This window comes from Pseudophryne corroboree, chromosome 6, assembly GCF_028390025.1.
Source record: "Pseudophryne corroboree isolate aPseCor3 chromosome 6, aPseCor3.hap2, whole genome shotgun sequence".
Classification (NCBI taxonomy): domain Eukaryota; kingdom Metazoa; phylum Chordata; class Amphibia; order Anura; family Myobatrachidae; genus Pseudophryne; species Pseudophryne corroboree.
This window is the reverse complement of record NC_086449.1, coordinates 559,289,471-559,310,897: the sequence shown is the minus strand read 5'-3', so window position 1 is coordinate 559,310,897 and position 21,427 is coordinate 559,289,471. Positions and strand designations below refer to the sequence as shown.

The window sequence follows — 21,427 nt, the reverse complement described above, 5'->3', positions numbered from 1 at the left end:
ACCTATAACTGCCTGTGGGAGGGGGCATAGAGGGGAGGAGCCAGCACACCCAGTTGAAGAAATTTAAGGTGTACCAGCTTCTTTGGACCCCGTCTATACCCCATCGTACTAATTCCCCAATATCCCTTATGGACTACGAGTAAAGGATTTACCGGTAGGTAATTAAAATCCTATTTTTTTTTGTACCTCACCAAAATGTGTACACAATGTGTATATGTACAGAATAAATGAGCCTAAATGGTTCAAAAATTTAATGAGTAATTTTTCATGCACAAGTAACTTTTTTAAGTTTAAGATGCTTTTCCAAAAATAGAGGTAAATTTATATAGTTGCTGTTTTTCTATGACTAGTCTCATACGGTATCCAGACTCCAGGTCGACAGCACAAAGGTCGACACACCTTAGGTCGACGCCAATTGGTCGACACACCGTAGGTCGGCATGGACAAAAGGTCGACATGAGTTTTTCACGATTTTTTTCTTTTTTTGAACCTTTTCATACTTAACGATCCACGTGGACTACGATTGGAACGGTAAAGTGTGCCGAGCGAAGCGGTAGCGAGCCATGCGAGGGGACGCAGTGCACTAATTGGGGTTCCCGGTCACTCTACGAAGAAAACGACACAAAAAACCCCATAAAAAACTCATGTCGACCTTTTTCCATGTCGACCTTTTTCCACGTCGACCTTGTTCCTGTCGACCTTTTGTCCATGTCGACATTTTGTCCATGTCGACCTTTTGTCCATGTCGACCTAAGGTGTGTCGACCAATTGGCGGCAACCTAAGGTGTGTCGACCTTTGTGCTGTCGACCCTCAGTCCCAGACCCTCTCATACACACAGATGTGATCACTAGGTGGCTGCAATCAAAGTGTGTGAAATACTGCTAAACACTCTGGTCCTGATTCATAATGGGATGTATGCCAGTTTGCATAGCGTATCTTGGGTGAAATCTCTGTGTGTGCCCAGAAAATTGACATATGCATATTTAGCTATGTAAACTTGTTCAATTCAGTGACCTTAGTCCACCTGGGGGATTGATGGGGAGTTCTGACGTCAGCTGAGGCTTGACCTTTACACTGCTTTATTGCTGGTCCAGATCCACTTTGTAGATGGCTGTTAATAAACCAGATGTACTGTATATGCTAAAGATGTGGAATCATCCTGAGAGATGTACAGCTTCACATATGTGCAGAAATATGCAATATATCCTTGCACCCGGGTTTTTTTTTTTTACACCCATTTTGCAGAGAGTGGATAGATTTATGGATGTAAAATAGGTACACTTTTTTTAAAGATGGGACTTCTGATGTCTTTTCTAGTTCCTGCATTTGTTCACCCTTAAAAGCAATATAAAATTGAAAATATAAAATACAGTTATTGTAAAAAGCACATAATTTTCTTAAATAAAGACTAGGTGACTCCACAATAATCCTCCACCTTCACAAATAGAGTTTGGTGGGGTTGCACCCTAAACATGATATCGGCAACGTCCACCTGAAATGTGAACCTGTAGAATGTATTGGTACATGATCCCAACATTAAGGATGTTGACGATCAGTATTCCAAAACTTTTTGAAAGGTAAGCTTAGCCCTACCCCTTATCCGTCCCTACCCGCAGCATACCCCTAACCCTCCCCTCACGCAGCCTAACCCTAACCCTCACGCTTCCCGTAGTGCCTAGCCCTAACCTCCCCTCCCGCCACCTAACCCTCCCTGGCACATTTACGTTTGGGATTCTGTCTGTCAGGATTCTGGGGACTGTCTTCATCTTGAACCACTTCCTCCTTTCCCCAGCAAGATATTCCATTCGGTAACGTGCAACCAAATTTCAAGTAGAAAAGATGTTCATACCAGAAATTAGATAGTAATTCGCAGTGAGATATATATAGGGCCATGGCTACCGAAAATCTTCCCTCTATTTCCTGATGGGCCACCTTTCAATTGTGAATCATCCCCCACCAATGCGGTTTGATCTCCCTGGGGCAAAAGGTGTAGCTCCTTTTGTTGTTGTGCATAGGCAACTGTATATGCACACTGTAATACTGTATTTCTCTAACGTCCTAAGTGGATGCTGGGGACTCCATAAGGACCATGGGGAATAGCGGCTCCGCAGGAGACTGGGCACATCTAAAGAAAGCTTTAGGACTATCTGGTGTGCACTGGCTCCTCCCCCTATGACCCTCCTCCAAGCCTCAGTTAGATCTCTGTGCCCGAACGAGAAGGGTGCACACTAGGGGCTCTCCTGAGCTTCTTAGTGAAAGTTTTAGTTTAGGTTTTTTATTTTCAGTGAGACCTGCTGGCAACAGGCTCACTGCATCGAGGGACTAAGGGGAGAAGAAGCGAACTCACCTGCGTGCAGAGTGGATTGGGCTTCTTAGGCTACTGGACATTAGCTCCAGAGGGACGATCACAGGCCCAGCTTGGATGGGTCCCAGAGCCGCGCCGCCGGCCCCCTTACAGAGCCATTGCTCTCAGCACACTTCACACTCCGGTCACTGAGGGTGCAGGGCGCTGGGGGGGGGCGCCCTGAGACGCAATAATAAACACCTTGGATGGCAAAAAATGCATCACATATAGCTCCTGGGCTATATGGATGCATTTAACCCCTGCCAAAATACATAAAAAAACGGGAGATAAGGCTGCCGATAAGGGGGCGGAGCCTATCTCCTCAGCACACTGGCGCCATTTTCCCTCACAGCTCCGTTGGAGGGAAGCTCCCTGGCTCTCCCCTGCAGTCACTACACTACAGAAAGGGTTAAAAAAGAGAGGGGGGCACAAATTAGGCGCAGTATTAACTATACAGCAGCTATAAGGGGAAAAACACTTATATAAGGTTATCCCTGTATATATATAGCGCTCTGGTGTGTGCTGGCAAACTCTCCCTCTGTCTCCCCAAAGGGCTAGTGGGGTCCTGTCCTCTATCAGAGCATTCCCTGTGTGTGTGCTGTATGTCGGTACGTTTGTGTCGACATGTATGAGGAGAAAAATGATGTGGAGACGGAGCAGATTGCCTGTAATAGTGATGTCACCCCCTAGGGGGTCGACACCTGAGTGGATGAACTGTTGGAAGAAATTACGTGACAGTGTCAGCTCTGTATAAAAGACAGTGGTTGACATGAGACAGCCGGCTACTCAGCTTGTGCCTGTCCAGACGTCTCATAGGCCGTCAGGGGCTCTAAAGCGCCCGTTACCTCAGATGGCAGATATAGACGCCGACACGGATACTGACTCCAGTGTCGACGGTGAAGAGACAAATGTGACTTCCAGTAGGGCCACACGTTACATGATTGAGGCAATGAAAAATGTTTTACACATTTCTGATAATACGAGTACCACCAAAAAGGGGTATTATGTTCGGTGAGGAAAAACTACCTGTAGTTTTCCTGAATCTGAGAAATTAAATGAGGTGTGTGATGATGCGTGGGTTTCCCCCGATAACAACTGATAACTTCTAAAATGTTATTGGCATTATATCCTTTCCCGCCAGAGGTTAGGGTGCGTTGGGAAACACCCCCTAGGGTGGATAAAGCGCTCACACGCTTGTAAGGGCTCTATCCTCTCCTGAGATGGCCGCCCTTAAGGATCCTGCTGATAGAAAGCAGGAGGGTATCCTAAAATGTATTTACACACATACTGGTGTTATACTGCGACCAGCAATCGCCTCAGCCTGGATGTGCAGTGCTGGGTTGGCGTGGTCGGATTCCCTGACTGAAAATATTGATACCCTAGATAGGGACAGTATATTTTTGCCTATAGAACATTTGAAAGATGCATTTCTATATATGCGTGATGCACAGCGGAATATTTGCCAACTGGCATCAAGTCTAAGTGCGTTGTCCATTTCTACCAGTAGAGGGTTATGGACACGTCAGTGGTCAGGTGATGCGTATTCCAAACGGCATTTGGAAGTATTGCCTTATTAAGGGGAGGAGTTATTTGGGGTCGGTCTTTCAGACCTGGTGGCCACGGCAACAGCTGGGAAATCCACGTTTGTACCCCAGGTCGCCTCTCAACATGAGAAGACGCCGTATTAGCAGGCGCAGTCTTTTCGTGGATAAGCGGGCAAAAGGTTCCTCATTTCTGCCCCGTGACAGAGGGAGAGGAAAAAGGCTGCAGAAATCAGCCAGTTCACAGGAACAGAAACCCTCTCCCGCCTCTGCCAAGCCCTCAGTATACGCTGGGGCTTTACAAGCAGAATCAGGCACGGTGGGGGGCCCGTCTCAATGAATTTCAGCGCGCAGTGGGCTCACTCGCAAGTAGACCCCTGGATACTTCAGGTGATATCTCAGGGGTACAAATTAGAATTCGAGACGTCTCCCCCTCGCCGTTTCCTAAAGTCGGCTTTACCGATGTTTCCTTCTGACAGGGAGACAGTTTTGGAAGCCATTCACAAGCTGTATTCCCAGCAGGTGATAATCAAGATACCCCTCCTGCAACAGGGAACGGGGTATTATTCCACACTGTTGTGGTACCGAAGCCGGACGGCTCGGTGAGACCGATTCTAAATCTAAAATCTTTGAACACTTACATACAGAGGTTCAAATTCAAGATTGACTCACTCAGAGCAGTGATTGCGAACCTGGAAGAAGGACTACATGATGTCTCGGGACATCAAGGATGCTTACCTTCATGTCAAAATTTACCCTTCTCACCAAGGGTACCTCAGGTTTATGGTACAGAACTGTCACTATCAGTTCAGACGCTGCCGTATGGATGGTCCACGGCACCCCGGGTCTTTACCAAGGTAATGGCCGAAATGATGATATTCCTTCGAAGGAAGGGAATTTTAGTTATCCCTTGCTTGGACAATTCCCTGATAAGGGTAAGATCCAGGGAACAGTTGGAGGTCGGTGTAGCACTATCTCAGGTAGTGTTGCTGCAGCACGGTTGGATTCTCAATATTCCAAAATCGCAGCTGGTTCCGACGACTTGTCTTCTGTTCCTAGGGATGATCCTGGACACAGTCCAGAAAAAGGTGTTTCTCCCGGAGGAGAAAGCCAGGGAGTTATCCGAGCTAGTCAGGAACCTCCTAAAACCGAGCCAAGTCTCAGTGCATCAATGCACAAGGGTTCGGGGTAAAATGGTGGCTTCCTACGAAGCAATTCCATTCGGCAGATTCCACGCAAGAACTTTCCAGTGGGACCTGCTGGACAAATGGTCCGGGTCGCATCTTCAGATGCATCAGCGGATAACCCTGTCACCAAGGACAAGGGGTCCCTCCTGTGGTGGTTGCAGAGTGCTCATCTTCTAGAGGGCCGCAGATTCGGCATTCAGGACTGGGTCCTGGTAACCACGGATGCCAGCCTGCGAGGCTGGGGAGCAGTCACACAGGGAAGGAATATCCAGGACTTAGGGTCAAGCCTGGAGACATCACTTCACATAAATATCCTGAAGCTAAGGGACATTTACAATGCTCTAAGCTTAGCAAGACCTCTGCTTCAAGGTCAGCCGGTGTTGATCCAGTCGGACAACATCACGGCAGTCACCCACGTAAACAGACAGGGTGGCACAAGAAGCAGGAGGGCAATGGCCGAAGCTGCAAGGATTCTTCGCTGGGCGGAAAATCATGTGATAGCACTGTCAGCAGTATTCATTCCGGGAGTGGACAACTGGGAAGCAGACTTCCTCAGCACGACCTCCACCCGGGAGAGTGGGGACTTCACCCAGAAGTCTTCCACATGATTATAAACCGTTGGGAAAAACTCGACAGGTATTGCGCCAGGTCCAGGGACCCTCAGGCAATAGCTGTAGACGCTCTGGTAACACCGTGGGTGTACCAGTCAGGGTAGGTGTTCCCTCCTCTGCCTCTCATACCCAAGGTACTGAGATTGATAAGATGGAGAGGAGTAAGCACTATATTCGTGGCTCCGGATTGGCCAAGAAGGACTTGGTAACCGGAACTTCAAGAGATGCTCACGGAGGATCCGTGGCCTCTACCTCTAAGAAGGGACCTGCTCCAGCAAGGACCCTGTCTGTTCCAAGACTTACCGCGGCTGCGTTTGACGGCATGGCGGTTGAACGCCGGATCCTGAAGGAAAAAAGGCATTCCGGATGAAGTCATCCCTATCCTGATCAAAGCCAGGAAGGATGTAACCGCAAAAACATTATCACCGCAATTGGCGAAAATATGTTGCGTGGTGCGAGGCCAGTAAGGCCCGACGGTGAAAATTCAACTGGGTCGATTCCTACATTTCCTGCAAACAGGAGTGTCTATGGGCCTGAAATTGGGGTCCATTAAGGTTCAAATTTCGGCCCTGTCAATTTTCTTCCAAAAAGAACTAGCTTCAGTCCCTGAAGTTCAGACGTTTGTAAAAGGGGTACTGCATATACAGCCTCCTTTTGTGCCTCCAGTGGCACTTTGGGATCTCAATGTAGTTTTGGGTTCCAAAAGTCACATTGGTTTGAACCACTTAAATCTGTGGAGTTAAAATATCTCACATGGAAAGTGGTCATGCTGTTGGCCCTGGCCGGGGCCAGGCGCGTGTCAGAATTGGCGGCTTTATCCTGAAATAGCCCTTATCTGATGTTCCATTCGGACAGGGCGGAATTGAGGACTCGTCCTCAGTTTCTCCCTAAGGTGGTTTCAGCGTTTCACCTGAACCAACCTATTTGTGGTGCCTGCGGCTACTAGGGACTTGGAGGACTCCAAGTTGCTAGACGTTGTTAGGGCCCTGAAAATATATGTTTCCAGGAGGGCTGGAGTCAGGAAATCTGACTCGCTGTTTATCCTGTATGCACCCAACAAGCTGGGTGCTCCTGCTTCTAAGCAGACTATTGCTCGTTGGATTTGTAGTACAATTCAGCTTGCACATTCTGTGGCAGGCCTGCCACAGCCAAAAATCTGTAAATGCCCACTCCACAAGGAAGGTGGGCTCATCTTGGGCGGCTGCCCGAGGGGTCTCGGCTTTACAACTTTGCCGAGCAGCTACTTGGTCAGGAGCAAATACGTTTGTAAAATTCTACAAAATTGATATCCTGGCTGAGGAGGACCTGGAGTTCTCTCATTTGGTGCTGCAGAGTCATCCGCACTCTCCCGCCCGTTTGGGAGCTTTGGTATAATCCCCATGGTCCTTACGGAGTCCCCAGCATCCACTCAGGACGTTAGAGAAAATAAGAATTTACTTACCGATAATTCTATTTCTCATAGTCCGTAGTGGATGCTGGGCGCCCATCCCAAGTGCGGATCGTCTGCAATACTTGTACATAGTTATTGTTACAAAAATCGGGTTATTATTGTTGTGAGCCATCTTTCAGAGGCTCCTCTGTTATCATGCTGTTAACTGGGTTCAGATCACAGGTTATACGGTGTGATTGGTGTGGCTGGTATGAGTCTTACCCGGGATTCAAAATCCTTCCTTATTGTGTACGCTCGTCCGGGCACAGTATCCTAACTGAGGCTTGGAGGAGGGTCATAGGGGGAGGAGCCAGTGCACACCAGATAGTCCTAAAGCTTTCTTTAGATGTGCCCAGTCTCCTGCGGAGCCGCTATTCCCCATGGTCCTTACGGAGTCCCCAGCATCCACTACGGACTATGAGAAATAGAATTATCGGTAAGTAAATTCTTATTTTTTATTACTAGATACGTGGATGTTTATTTATGTATTCATATGTGTGCCCTGTGCTGTGCATATAGTCTACCCTTATTACAGCTTTGCATGTACAGCACATCCCAAATATTTTGTTGTAAACAAGCCCAATAAACTGTAAAAGCAATAATCATGTACACTTTATCCTAAATGTTTTATATGCCTGTTTCTCATTCATATTTAATGTTTACACATTATTTAAGCTTCCTATTTTATCTTTTATTCTCCCTTTACAGATATGCCACGTAGCACAAGTCTTGATGTAATCCCATCAAAAGAAACCGATTTAGTTAAATCTTCAGATATGAAATCAATAGATACATTTGGGAGAAGTAGTTTAGGTGACATATTTTCTCCAGTCCGTGATGGTAAGCTTATTTGATGAAATAATGAAAAGATTGGTAATTATAATGTGTTGAGATTTATGTCTTACTTTATTTAGTCTAGTGCATGGGTCTTCATCCTGTGGCCCTCCAGCTGCTGTGAAACTACACATCCCAGCATGCCCTGCCACAGTTTTGCTATTAAGGTATGCTAAAACTGAGGCAGGGCATGCTGGGATGTGTAGTTCCACAGCAGCTGGAGGGTCGCAGGTTGAAGACCCATGGTCTAGTGCATAGGTTCTCAAACTCGGTCCTCCAGACCCAAAGCAGTCAACGGTTTCCAGGTAACCCAGCAGGAGCACAGGTGTACTTATTACTCACTGACACGTTTTAAAAGGTCCACAGGTGAAGTTAATTATTTCACTTGTGATTCTGTGAGGAGACCTGCAAAACATGTGCTGAGTGGTGTCCTGAGGACAAAGTTTGAAAACCTGTGGTCTATAGTGGATGAAGATATTGTTGCTATTATCCCCTTTGTATATAACGTAAACTTAATTATTTTTGTTAATTTCTTTTAAGATGCATTACACTTGAAAGGGATGGAAGAGTGTCTCTCTAAAGGAAATGGTATGTGGATGTGTTTTGCAGTGTACATTATAAATAAGTAATGCTTGTCCAAGTTTTATGAGATAGTGTGCTCATTTTGAAATGGCCAAATGCTGCTAAGATTACTGTATGTTTTATTGAGCACAACAAAAATAACAGCAAGAGGTGGCCCCTTTGGCACTGTGTGAGATCATTAGCTGGCTTAGAAGGTGCACAATAAAGCAATGTTGAAAAATAAAATAAGATTGCTTTTTATTTCTTTGATGGTCTTAAATTTTGAGTGATTTAGTAATTGTTTTGATTATAGATCTGGATTACCTCGCCCAGTTCACTACAATACCTGCGACAAGGCGGCATCCTGTTGGTGCAAATTCCCAAGGATTGCATTCTTCTCCTTTGAACTTAATTTTTGGAAGTCCAATTAAAGAAGAAGATGAAACCCAAGATCTAGATCTGAAAACAAGGAGGACACAATTTAACAAACAAGATGTTAAGGAAGGTGTAAAACAGGTAATCTGAGTGAGAATCCTGATCTGTGCTTCTGTTAAGTGCATTTTAGCTTTATGCAGCTAACTACCATATGATCAAAAAGCCTTTTATTAAAACCTAGTTTATATATTAAGTCCATCTTTGTCCACTTCTTTTGAAAGTAATTTAATAATTATTTACAGTTTTGCATTATGTTGTCATATACCCAAGTAGAGAATAATGTATGTACATTTTCTCTAACGTCCTAGTGGATGCTGGGGACTCCGTCAGGACCATGGGGAATAGCGGGCTCCGCAGGAGACAGGGCACATCTAAAAAGCTTTTTAGGTCACATGGTGTGTACTGGCTCCTCCCCCTATGACCCTCCTCCAAGCCTCAGTTAGGTTTTTGTGCCCGTCCGAGAAGGGTGCAAACTGGATGGCTCTCTTAAGGAGCTGTTTAGTAAAGTTTTTTTTTAGGTTTCTAATCAGTGATTCCTGCTGGCGACAGGATCACTGCAACGAGGGACTTAGGGGAGAGACTTGCAACTCACCTGCGTGCAGGAGGATTGAAGTTTTAGGCTACTGGACACTGAGCTCCAGAGGGAGTCGGAACACAGGTCAGCCTGGGGTTCGTCCCGGAGCCGCGCCGCCGATCCCCCTTACAGACGCTGAAGAAAGACGGCGGAACGGAGGTCCGGAAACAGGCGGCAGAAGACTTCACAGTCTTCAGAGAGGTAGCGCACAGCACTGCAGCTGTGCGCCATTGTTGCTACACGGCTCACTGACACGGTCACGGAGGGTGCAGGGCGCTGCTGGGGGCGCCCTGGGCAGCAATATAAATACCTATTTGGCAAATAAATACATCACATATAGCCATTAAGGCTATATGTATGTATTTAACCCAGGCCAGTTTTCCTAATAACCGGGAGAAAAGCCCGCCGTGAAAGGGGCGGAGCTTATTCTCCTCAGCACTCAGCGCCATTTTCCTGACCAGCTCCGCTGGTGAGGAAGGTTCCCACTCTCCCCTGCACTACAGAAACAGGGTTAAAGAGAAGGGGGGCATAAATTGGCGATATAATTATATATTAAGAGCCCATATATAGAAACAACACCTTCTAGGGTTGTTATATACATTATGGCGCTTTTGGTGTGTGCTGGCAAACTCTCCCTCTGTCTCCCCAAAGGGCTAGTGGGTCCTGTCCTCTATCAGAGCATTCCCTGTATGTGTGTGCTGTAGGTCGGTACGTGTGTGTCGACATGTATGAGGAAAATGTTGGTGAGGAGACGGAGAAAATTGCCTGTAATGGTGATGTCACTCTCTAGGGAGTCGACACCAGAATGGATGGCTTACTTATGGAATTACGTGATAATGTCAACACGCTGCAAGCCGGTTGACGACATGAGACAGCCGGCGGACAAATTAGTATCGGTCCAGGCGTCTCAGACACCGTCAGGGGCTTGTAAAAACGCCCATTTACCTCAGTCGGTCGACAGACACTGACACGGACACTGACCCCAGTGTCGACGGTGAAGAAACAAACGTATTTTTCCTTTAGGGCCACAAGTTACATGTTAAGGGCAATGAAGGAGGTGTTACGTATTTCTGATACCACAAGTACCACAAATAAGGGTATTTTGTAGGGTGGGAATAAACTACTTGTAGTTTTGCCTGAATCAGATAAATTAAATGAAGTGTGTGATGATACGTGGGGTTCCTCCGACAGAAAGTTATGGGCGGTATACCCTTTTTCCCGCCAGTAGTAAGGGCGAGTTGGAAAACACACTTTAGGGTGGACAAGGCGCTCACACGCATATAAAAAACATGGCGTTACCGTTTCCAGATACGGCCGCCCTCAAGGAGCCAGCTGATAGGAAGCTGAAAAATATCATAACAGTATATACACACATACTGGTGTTATACTACGACCAGCAATCGCCTCAGCCTGGATGTGCAGCGCTGAGGGGGCTTGGTCGGATTTCCTGACTGAAAATTTTGATACCCTTGACAGGGACAGGATTTTATTGTCTATAGAGCATTTTAGGGATGCATTTCTATATATGTGTGATGCGCAGAGGCATATTTGCATTCTGGCATCAAAGAGTAAATGTGATGTACATATCTGCCAGACGAAGACACGACAGTGGTCAGGTGAGGCAGATTCCAGACGGCATATGGAAGTATTGCCGTATAAAGGGGCGGTCCATTGGACCTGGTGGCCATGGCAACAGCTGAAAAATCCACCTTTTGTTACCCCGAGTCACATATTGGCAGAAAAGGACACAGTCTTTTCAGTCTCAGTCCTTTCGTCCCCATACGGGCAGGCGGGCGAAGGCCAGTCATATCTGCCCAGGGGGAGAGGAAAGGGAAGAAGACTGCAGCAAGCAGCTCATTCCCAGGAACAGAAGCTCCTCACGGCTTCTGCCAAGTCCGCAGCATAACGCTGGGGCCGTACAAGCGGACTCAGGTGCGGTAGGGGGTCATCTCAAGAGTTTCAGCAACACTCGCAAGGGAACTCCGGGATCCTACATGTAATATCCCAGGTGTACATTGGAAATTCGAGACGTCTCCCCCTCACACAATTCACAGGCTGTATTCCCAGCAGGTGATAATCAAAGTACCCTTCTTACAACAAGGAAGGGGGTAGTATTCCACACTATATTGTGGTACTGAAGCCAACCGGCTCGGTGAGATCTGAAATATTTGAACACTTACATACAAGCGTTCAAATCAAGATGGAGTCACTCGGAGCAGTGATAGCGAACCAGGAAGAAGGGGACGATATGATGTCACTGGATATCAGGGACGTTTACCTACAGGTCCAAATTTGCCCTTCTCACCAAGGGTACTTCAGGTTCCTGGTACAGAACTGTCACTATCAGTTCAGACGCTGCCGTTTGGATGGTCCACGGCGCCCCGGGTCTTTACCAAGGTAATGGCCGGAATGATGATTTTTCTTAAAAGAAACATGGACGCTTTCCTGATAAGGGCAAGGTCCAGAGAACAGTTGGAGGTCGGAGTAGCACTATCTTAAGTAGTTCTACGACAGCACGAGTGGATTCTAAATATTCCAAAATCGCAGCTTTTTCCGACGACACGTCTACTGTTCCTAGGGAAGATTCTGGACACAGTCCAGAAAAACGTGTTTCTCCCAGTGGAGAAAACCAGGGAGTTATCCGAGCTAATCGGGATCCTCCTAAAACCAGGAAAAGTGTCAGTGCATCATTGCACAAGAGTCCTGGTAAAAATGGTGGCTTATTACGAAGCAATTCCATTCGGCAGATTTCCCGCAAGAACTCTTCAGTGGGATCTGCTGGACAAATGGTCCGGATCGCATCCTCAGATGCATCAGCGGATAACCCTATATCCAAGGAAAAGGGTGTCTCTCCTGTGGTGATTACAGAGTGCTCATCTTCTAGAGGGCCGCAGATTCGGCATTCAGGATTGGATGCCGGTGACCACGGAGGCCAGCCTGAGAGGCTGGGGAACAGTCACACAGGGGAAAAAAAAAAAAAAAAAAAAAAAAATTTCCAGGGAAGTGTGATTAAGTCTGGAGAATTCTCTCCGCATAAATAAGCTTAGAGCAAATTTATAATGCTCTAAACTTAGCTAGACCTCTGCTTCAAGGTCAGCCGGTATTGATCCAGTGGGATAACATCACGGCAGTCGCCCACGTAAACAGAAGGGCGGTACAAGAAGCAGGAGGGCAGTGAAAACTGCAAGGATTTTTCGCTAGGCGGAAAATCATGTGATAGCACTGTCAGCAGTGTTCTTTCCGGGAGTGGACGACTGGGAAGCAGACTTCCTCAGCAGGCATGACCTCCACCCGGGAGAGTGGAAACTTCATAGGGAAGTTTTTCAACATGATTGTGGACCGTTGGCAAAGACCAAAGGTGGACATGATGGCGTCCCGCCCGAACAAAAACGGGACAGGTATTCCGCCAGGTCATGAGACCTTCAGGCGATAGCTGTGGATGTTCTGGTAACACCGTGGGTGTACCAGTCTGTGTATGTGTTCCCTCCTCTGTTTCTCATAACCAGGGTATTGAGAATTATAAGACATAGAGGAGTATGAACTATACTAGTGGCTCCGGATTGGCCAAGAGGGACTTGGTACCCGGAACTTCAAGAAATGCTCACAGAGGACTAAGGGCCTGGGGAGCTAAGAAGGGACTTGATTCAGCAAGTACCATGTCTATTCCAAGACTTACCGCGGCTGCGTTTGACGGCATGGCGGTTGAATGCCGGATCCTGAGGGGAAAAGGCATTCCATAAGAGGTCATACCTACCCTGGTCAAAGCCAGGAAGGAGGTGACCGCACAACGTCATCACCACATGTGGTGAAAATATGTTGCGTGGGTGAGGCCAGGAAGGCTCCACGACGGAAATTCAACTAGGTCGATTTCTACACTTCCTGAAAACAGGAGTGTTTTGGACCTCAAATTGGGGTTCATTAACATTTAAATTTCGGCCCTGTAGATTTTCTTCCAGAAAGAATTGACTTCAGTTCCTGAAGTCCAGATTGTAAAGGATGTATTGCATATACAGCTTTTTTGTGCCCCTAGGGGCACCGTGAGATCTCAACATAGTGTTGGGATTTCTTAAAATCATATTGGTTTGAACCGCTCAAATCTGTGGATTTGAAATATCTCACATGGAAAGTGACCATGCTGTTGACAAATATCTCACATGGGAAGTGACCATGTTGTTAGCCCTGGCCTCGGCCAGGCGATTGTCAGAATGGGCGGCTTTGTCTTACAAAAGCCCATATTAAAATTTTCCATTTGAACAGGACAGAACTGGGACTCGTCTCCAGTTTCTTCATGAAGGGGTGTCAGCGTTTTCACCTGAAACAACCTCTTGTGGTGCCTGCGGCTACTAGGGACTTGGAGGACTCCAAGTTACTAGACGTGGTCAGGGCCCTAAAAATATATATATATATATATATATATATATATATATATATAGTTAGGACGGCTGGAGTCAGAAAGTCTGACTTGCTGTTTATACTGTATACACCCAACAAGCTGGGTGCTCATGCTTCTAAGCAGTCTATTGCACGCTGGATTTGTAGTACAATTCAGCTTGCACATTCTGTGGCAGGCCTGCCACAGACGAAATATGTAGATGCCCATTCCACAAGGAAGGTGGGCTCATCCTGGGCGGCTGCCCGAGGAGTCTCGGCATTACAACTTTGCCGAGCAGCTACGTGGTCAGGGGAGAACACGTTTGTAAAATTTTACAAATTTTGATACTCTGGCTAAGGAGGACCTGGAGTTCTCTCATTCGGTGCTGCAGAGTCATCCGCACTCTCCCGCCCGTTTGGGAGCTTTGGTATAATCCCCATGGTCCTGACGGAGTCCCCAGCATCCACTAGGACGTTAGAGAAAATAAGAATTTACTTACCGATAATTCTATTTCTCGTAGTCCGTAGTGGATGCTGGGCGCCCATCCCAAGTGCGGATTGTCTGCAATGCTTGTACATAGTTATTGTTACAAAAATCGGGTTATTACTATTGTTGTGAGCCATCTTTTCGGAGGCTACTTCGTTTTGTTATCATACTGTTAACTGGGTTCAGATCACAAGTTGTACGGTGTGATTGGTGTGGCTGGTATGAGTCTTACCCGGGATTCAAGATCCTTCCTTATTGTGTACGCTCGTCCGGGCACAGTACCTAACTGAGGCTTGGAGGAGGGTCATAGGGGGAGGAGCCAGTACACACCATGTGACCTAAAAAGCTTTTTAGATGTGCCCTGTCTCCTGCGGAGCCCGCTATTCCCCATGGTCCTGACGGAGTCCCCAGCATCCACTACGGACTACGAGAAATAGAATTATCGGTAAGTAAATTCTTATTTTAAATCAAACACAGGCATTCCTGCATTTCAGTAAGGTGAATGTCATTGATGATTTCCAAAATGTGACTTTCTTTTTTTATCACTTCTTAAAGCCTTCAAAAGCATCAAGCGCTGAGCAAATTAATTTCAAAACCTCCCCTATCCCCATTTCACGGACGCAAGAAACAATTGAAAGAACAGGAAAGCAAATTCTAGCCCAAATAAAACCAGAGTTTTCTGCAAATGGCATAAAAGTGACAAGTGAGTATTGTAATGTTTAATAGAATATGTTCTTTTCTTTATAATAAAGTGAAAATTCTTTGAATGAAAGATTTTTTTTTTTTTTGTATTGTCTGAAGACTTTGCATGTACTATTTTGTCCTCCCAGCCACTTCTTCGAGGCAATCCAAAGTTGGTTCCAGGCTGTCCACACCATAATTTATTAAAGTGTATATTATTATTTAATGCAGAAACTGAATAAAATGAATTATTAAAAAAATACTATGAGGGGAATTCAGTTAGGCACAATATTTTTGTTGGCTGCAAAAATATTTCATTTTTGCTCATTCCCAAACCCCCCCAGGCTAGCCCGTTTTTTCCCCACTAAATAAATATTTCTTTTTGGATGAAAACACATAGAATCCGAGGTAAGTTTATGGACCTATGTGTTTTCATTGCCAGGTTCACGGAAAAAGCCTATTAGGCTTTTTTTTCCGGAGCCCAGATAATAGCTGTAGCGGGTTCTGCTTTGGGGCTAATTGTATAGCCCCTGGGGATCACTTAGCTTGCTGTAAATTATTGGGGGACATTGAATCCTCCCGCCCATTTGTGGTGGGTTGGGATTTCTGTAAATCTTTATGAAGTGCCTGTCCACTCTTGGAGGGGGTATCCATTTACTTATGGTCAATAGGATTTATCAGCCCTGATGTGGCGGGCTCCTCCCCAGGATTCAGGCACTTATTGCGGATCATGCTTCGGGTTCCTAAGGCACCTCAAGCATAGTCCGCAAAAAGCGGTTTCTGGAGCAGTGATAACACATGGGATTGGGTACTTATCCTCGATCCTATGTGTATTCATGCGATCACGGGTCCGTATTTGGACAATGAAAACGGCCTGTATTATGATACTGTGATAATGACCATTGGTCATTAATCGCGATATTAGGCCTTTTTCACCCGCTGAAAATGGATTGACTTTGAACTTCAGGGAAGTACAAATTGTGCTTCCAGTGTTTACAAGAAACATGATCACAATAGATTTTATACATATTGTTGGCATGTTTTTCATAATTCACACAAATACCTGATCTAATGAATTTAGAGTCTAAATTATCTACCAGAGTAATGCACATATGGTTGGATATTTTCATCTTTAATGAAAATAATCCCACTATGTACGTAGGGAAAGCTACTGCGGTAGCGCTGATCGCTGTCCTGCGAGTTACTTCCCTCCATTTTTTATTTAAATACCCACTGTAGTCACATTTAGTTTGTTTGGGTTCAGCATACTGTAGCACAATTTTCGGAACTCGTGACACTATTTAACACTGCTGAATTTGTCAGGGTTCTCTGGTTGGTCAGGTAGAACTAGGGATGTACTGATACCTCACCATTTTGGAATGTTTGTTAGTGTTTAAATGTGTGATATACAGTACTTAATATGGCATCCTGGTTTAGAACATTGAATATCTTGTCAATGAAAATGGTGGAGAAAGCTTTAAGTACTGTGGCATCTAAAGGCCCATACACACTTGACGATGCACACATCGTTAACGACTTCCCTTGAACTTCCCTTGAACAGCTGAGCAAACGACATGAGCATACACACTACCAACGACCAAAGACGAAAGACCATTCATCGTTGAAGCATCCAAGCTGAACAGTTTATTAAAATAATGAGCTGGGAACAGGGCTGGTGAACAGTGGCTTGGTCGTTGGTCTTTCACACCATACACATTCAACGACGTCTCTGGTCGGTAACGACCATAGTGGAAATTGAGCATACATGCTCCACAGATAAGCGAGGGTCGTTAACGTCCCGCGGGGCCGCGCATCGGTGGTCGTCGGATGCATACACACTTGACGATATAATGAGTGACGTCGTTGATGAGGGCTGAAATGAACGACGTCGTTCATTTTATCGTTCTTTGCTTCTTTGTGTTCTTTGCTTTTCTGCCACAGAAAATAAACAAATTAATTATAAGTTCCATGCTGTTTTCACTGCTGTTTCAGGCCTCCAAAAAGCATATAGCTGTGCCTTATGGCAGTCTTAATAAATAGGCTTTAGTTGGTAAGAAATGTCAGGAAAGCTCTTAAAGACCTCAACATTTTCAAGACTGATCACTTTTCCCAGGGTTGTAGGAAAAGTACATTGTGCATTATTCATTTTGTCCCAATCAGAGTGGTCATGTTTCTTCATAGATTACTGGGTCTACAACTAATCCTGAAGAGAGTTTCCTCCACATACGTTCCTTTTCTACATATGTTCCCAGTATGAATTCAATTGGTGTACTCTGCATTCAACTGTTTTCAAAATTTGTATTTTACTGCCACCATTATGTAGCCTATGCAGTACAGTTTCTCCATCTGTAATCTTATGCACTAGCTAAAACCTTTTACTGTTTTTTTCTGCAATAGCCATTTTGTAATTATGAAAATTTATTTGAGAACTCCCTGTTACATACAGTAAATTACAAATGTTGGCAATCCTAAATAATCAAAACTCTTAGGGGGGAGAATTCAAATGTTATCGCCTCCCAATCTCCCGTCTTAAGTGACAAGAGTTCGCAGGGGATGATATACAATTGATGTCCATTAACCCGACACTATGTCCCCATTTGTGTTGGGTTTAGCCGCGAAAAGCGGATAAACCCGACTAAACTAATAGGCACGATCGGGAAAAGTGGCAATCACTTTTCACTTTTCACACATTCCAGCTCGCCACCCCTGGCTGGTGTGAGCTGAAATGTAGACGCTGGCAGCCGATTGCGCCCGAACGGAGCTACATTAGAATAGCTCCGTTTGACGCCATCTAGTGGCTGCCGGCGTACAAAACATTTGAATCCCGCATTTAATTTGCTGTGGTCTGAGTGGGGGTGACTGTCAGTCACCTGCAGATAAAACATTGCGGTGAAAAAAGCAAAGAAATGGAAGTTATTGATGTGTAGGATATATGCAAAATCATTGAGTGAGATTAACTGGGACTTCCCTTTTCCCCAAGCCAATCACAAGTGGTTTCCCCGTATTTAATTTTGCAGCAGATGTTTTTTTTTTTTTAATGAAACGGTAATTACAAAAGGGTAGTTGTCATGCTTAGCGGCTTTAATCATTGATGTCTTTCAATCTTTAATCGTGTCTTTCATATTTATAAAATCCAAAGCATGAGTTAATATTTGTCCTATACATTATTTAATTTAAAGGCAATTTTTTGGGTTAGCATTCTTCTAAAGGATCAATTAAACTTTACAATATTTAAAACAAACTGTTTAATGGTATGGAACTATGAATTATTATTATTATTTTTTTGCTGTAACATCTATCTCTGCTTTCATAATCTTACAGGTCCAAAGTTACCTACATCAATCAGTACAGAAGTTGCCTTTTCACTGTCAGAAAAAATAGCTGATTCGTTGGCTAGTGATAAAACTGGAGCCCCTTTAACATCTATTCAAATTAATTTCATCAAAAATATGATTGAGGAAACACTTGATGACTTCCGGTAACTTACTTGGTTGTTTGTTGTTAAAATAGAATTTAAATACAAAACATGATTTCTTTATATTGAAATGTCGGAAATACTGGCGATGGTTGCCCCCATCCTTATTGGGTGTTTCTAGCAAACACTTCTGCCGTACAGTTAGGATAAATTTACAGTCCATTCTCATTGTACAATATAAGAACTACATTATTCAGATACGGGTGTGGTTCATGAGGTCGACATACATTGGGTCGACCTCTGAAGGTTGGCATGCATTAGGTTCGACATGATTATTAGGTTGACATGGAAAAAGGTCAACATGATTTTTTTGACTGTTTTTGGTGTCGTTTTCTTCGAAAAATTTTGGGGAACCCCAATTAGTGCACCGCGTCCCTTCGCATGGCTCACTTTGCTCGCCATGCTTCGGGCAAGGTGCCTCGCTCCGCTACCGCTGCGCTCAGCACAGGTTACCGTTTCCAATTATAGTCCACGTGGATCGTTAAGTATGAAAAAGGTAAAAAAAATGAAAAAAAATTGTGAAAAACTCATGTCGACCTAGTACATGTCGACCTAATGCATGTCAACATTCAGTGGTCGGCGCAATGTATGTCGACACAATGCTTGTCAACCTAACGACCGCCATCTTTCAGATACATCCTTTATGACCTTCAGCACGTGGTGCTAAGAGTCCCTGTTAAAGAAATAATTTTTCTAATTGAGAGAGGGCCTATATTGTCCCCCCTTTTCAAATTAAGCAAATTGGTAAAATATTACATTATTTCTCTAACGTCCTAGTGGATGCTGGGGACTCCGTAAGGACCATGGGGAATAGACGGGCTCCGCAGGAGACTGGGCACTCTAAAGAAAGATTAGGTACTATCTGGTGTACACTGGCTCCTCCCTCTATGCCCCTCCTCCATACCTCAGTTAGAATCTGTGCCCGGCCAGAGCTGGGTGCTCGTAGTGGGCTCTCCTGAGCTTACTAGTAAAGAAAGTATTTTGTTAGGTTTTTTATGTTCAGAGAGCTTCTGCTGGCAACAGACTCTCTGCTACGTGGGACTGAGGGGAGAGAAGCAAACCTACTCACTGAAGCTAGGTTGAGCTTCTTAGGCTACTGGACACCATTAGCTCCAGAGGGATCGAACACCGGTACCTGACCTTGATCGTCCGTTCCCGGAGCCGTCCCGCCGTCCCCCTCGCAGAGCCAGAAGACAGCAGCAGAAGCAAGAAGACATCAAAATCGGCGGCAGAAGACTCCTGTCTTCACTTAAGGTAGCGCACAGCACTGCAGCTGTGCGCCATTTCTCCCACAGCACACCGCACACTCCGGTCACTGTAGGATGCAGGGCGAAGGGGGGGGGGGGGGGGGGGGGCGGCGCCCTGGGCAGCAATTTAATACCTTTTTTGGCAACAGAATAGACATATATACAGTCAGGGACTGTATATATGTCCGAGCCCCCGCCGTTTTTACACATAGAAAGCGGGACAGAAGCCCGCCGCTGAGGGGGCGGGGCCTTCTTCCTCAGCACTAACCAGCGCCATTTTCTCTTCACAGCTCCGCTGGAAGCAGCTCCCCAGGCTCTCCCCTGCAGTATCCAGGTACAGAAAGGGAAAAAGAGAGGGGGGGCACATAAATTTAGGCGCAAAAGACATAAAATCAGCAGCTATTGGGTAATCACTTATTATAGTGTAAATCCCTCGGTTATATAGCGCTGTGGTGTGTGCTGGCATACTCTCTCTCTGTCTCCCCAAAGGCCTTTGTGGTGTCCTGTCCTCAGTCAGAGCATTCCCTGTGTGTGTGCAGTGTGTCGGTACGTCTGTGTTGACATGTTTGATGAGGAGGGTTACGTGGAGGCAGAGCAAGTGCAGATAAATGTGGTGTCGCCGCCGTTGGGGCCGACACCTGATTGGATGGATATGTGGAAGGTCTTAAATGATAATGTAAGCTCCTTACATAGAAGGTTTGATAACGCTGCAGCCTTGGGACAGCCGGGGTCTCAACCCGTGCCTGACCAGGTGACTCAGAGGCTGTCAGGGTCTCATAAACGCCCACTATCTCAGATGGTTGGCACAGATGCCGACACGGAGTCCGACTCCAGTGTCGACGATGATGAGGCACATTTACAGCCTAAGATGACCAAGGCCATCCGTTACATGATTATTGCAATGAAGGGGGTATTGCACATTTCAGAGGATAACCCTGTCCCTGACAAGAGGGTGTATATGTTTGGGGAGAGAAAGCAGGCAGTGACTTTTCCCCCTTCACATGAATTAAATGAATTATGTGAAGAAGCGTGGAGTACCCCTGATAAGAAAGTAGTGATTTCCAAAAAGCTACTTATGGCGTACCTTTTCCCGCCAACGGACAGGTTACGTTGGGAATCCTCCCCTAGGGTAGACAAGGCGCTGACACGCTTATCTAAGAAGGTGGCCCTGCCGTCTCAGGATACGGCCGCCCTAAAGGATCCTGCGGATAGGAAGCAGGAAACTATCCTGAAGTCAGTTTATACACACTCTGGTACTCTACTGAGACCTGCTATTGCTTCGACCTGGATGTGTAGCGCTGTAGCAGCATGGACAGATACTCTGTCAGAGGAGATAGATACCCTGGACAGGGACACTGTTTTGCTAACCCTGGGCCATATAAAAGACGCCGTCTTAGTGTTCACTCTAGGAGTGAAAAGGGGCAGGGCGCCGGACTAGCGCGCCCCCGAAATGGGGCGTGGTCACGCAAATTAGGGGGCGTGGCCACACCACCGTCATTTTAGGGGGCGGTGCGGCCCACAGACGCTACTATAGAGAGCGTCTGTGGCCGGCGACGTCACTGTTGGGGGCGTGCCCAGCACCTCCGTCGGTGCTGGGCTTCCCCCAGCCCTCTCCCAATGCGTGAATGGATGCCGCGCGCATGCGCACG

At 45.9% G+C, this 21,427-nt stretch overlaps 1 protein-coding gene across 3 annotated transcripts in view; it reads left to right on the top strand.

Annotated features, from left to right (window-relative positions):
* NEDD1 (NEDD1 gamma-tubulin ring complex targeting factor) overlaps positions 1-21,427 on the top strand; it is a 353,825-nt gene that overhangs the window by 287,776 nt on the left and 44,622 nt on the right. For all 3 annotated transcript variants that reach the window (XM_063927743.1, XM_063927744.1, XM_063927745.1), the window contains exons 9-13: positions 7,822-7,953; positions 8,488-8,535; positions 8,822-9,024; positions 14,931-15,078; positions 18,378-18,534. In XM_063927743.1, the coding sequence (XP_063783813.1) occupies positions 7,822-7,953; positions 8,488-8,535; positions 8,822-9,024; positions 14,931-15,078; positions 18,378-18,534 (688 nt within the window). The remainder of the gene's footprint in view (positions 1-7,821; positions 7,954-8,487; positions 8,536-8,821; positions 9,025-14,930; positions 15,079-18,377; positions 18,535-21,427) is intronic.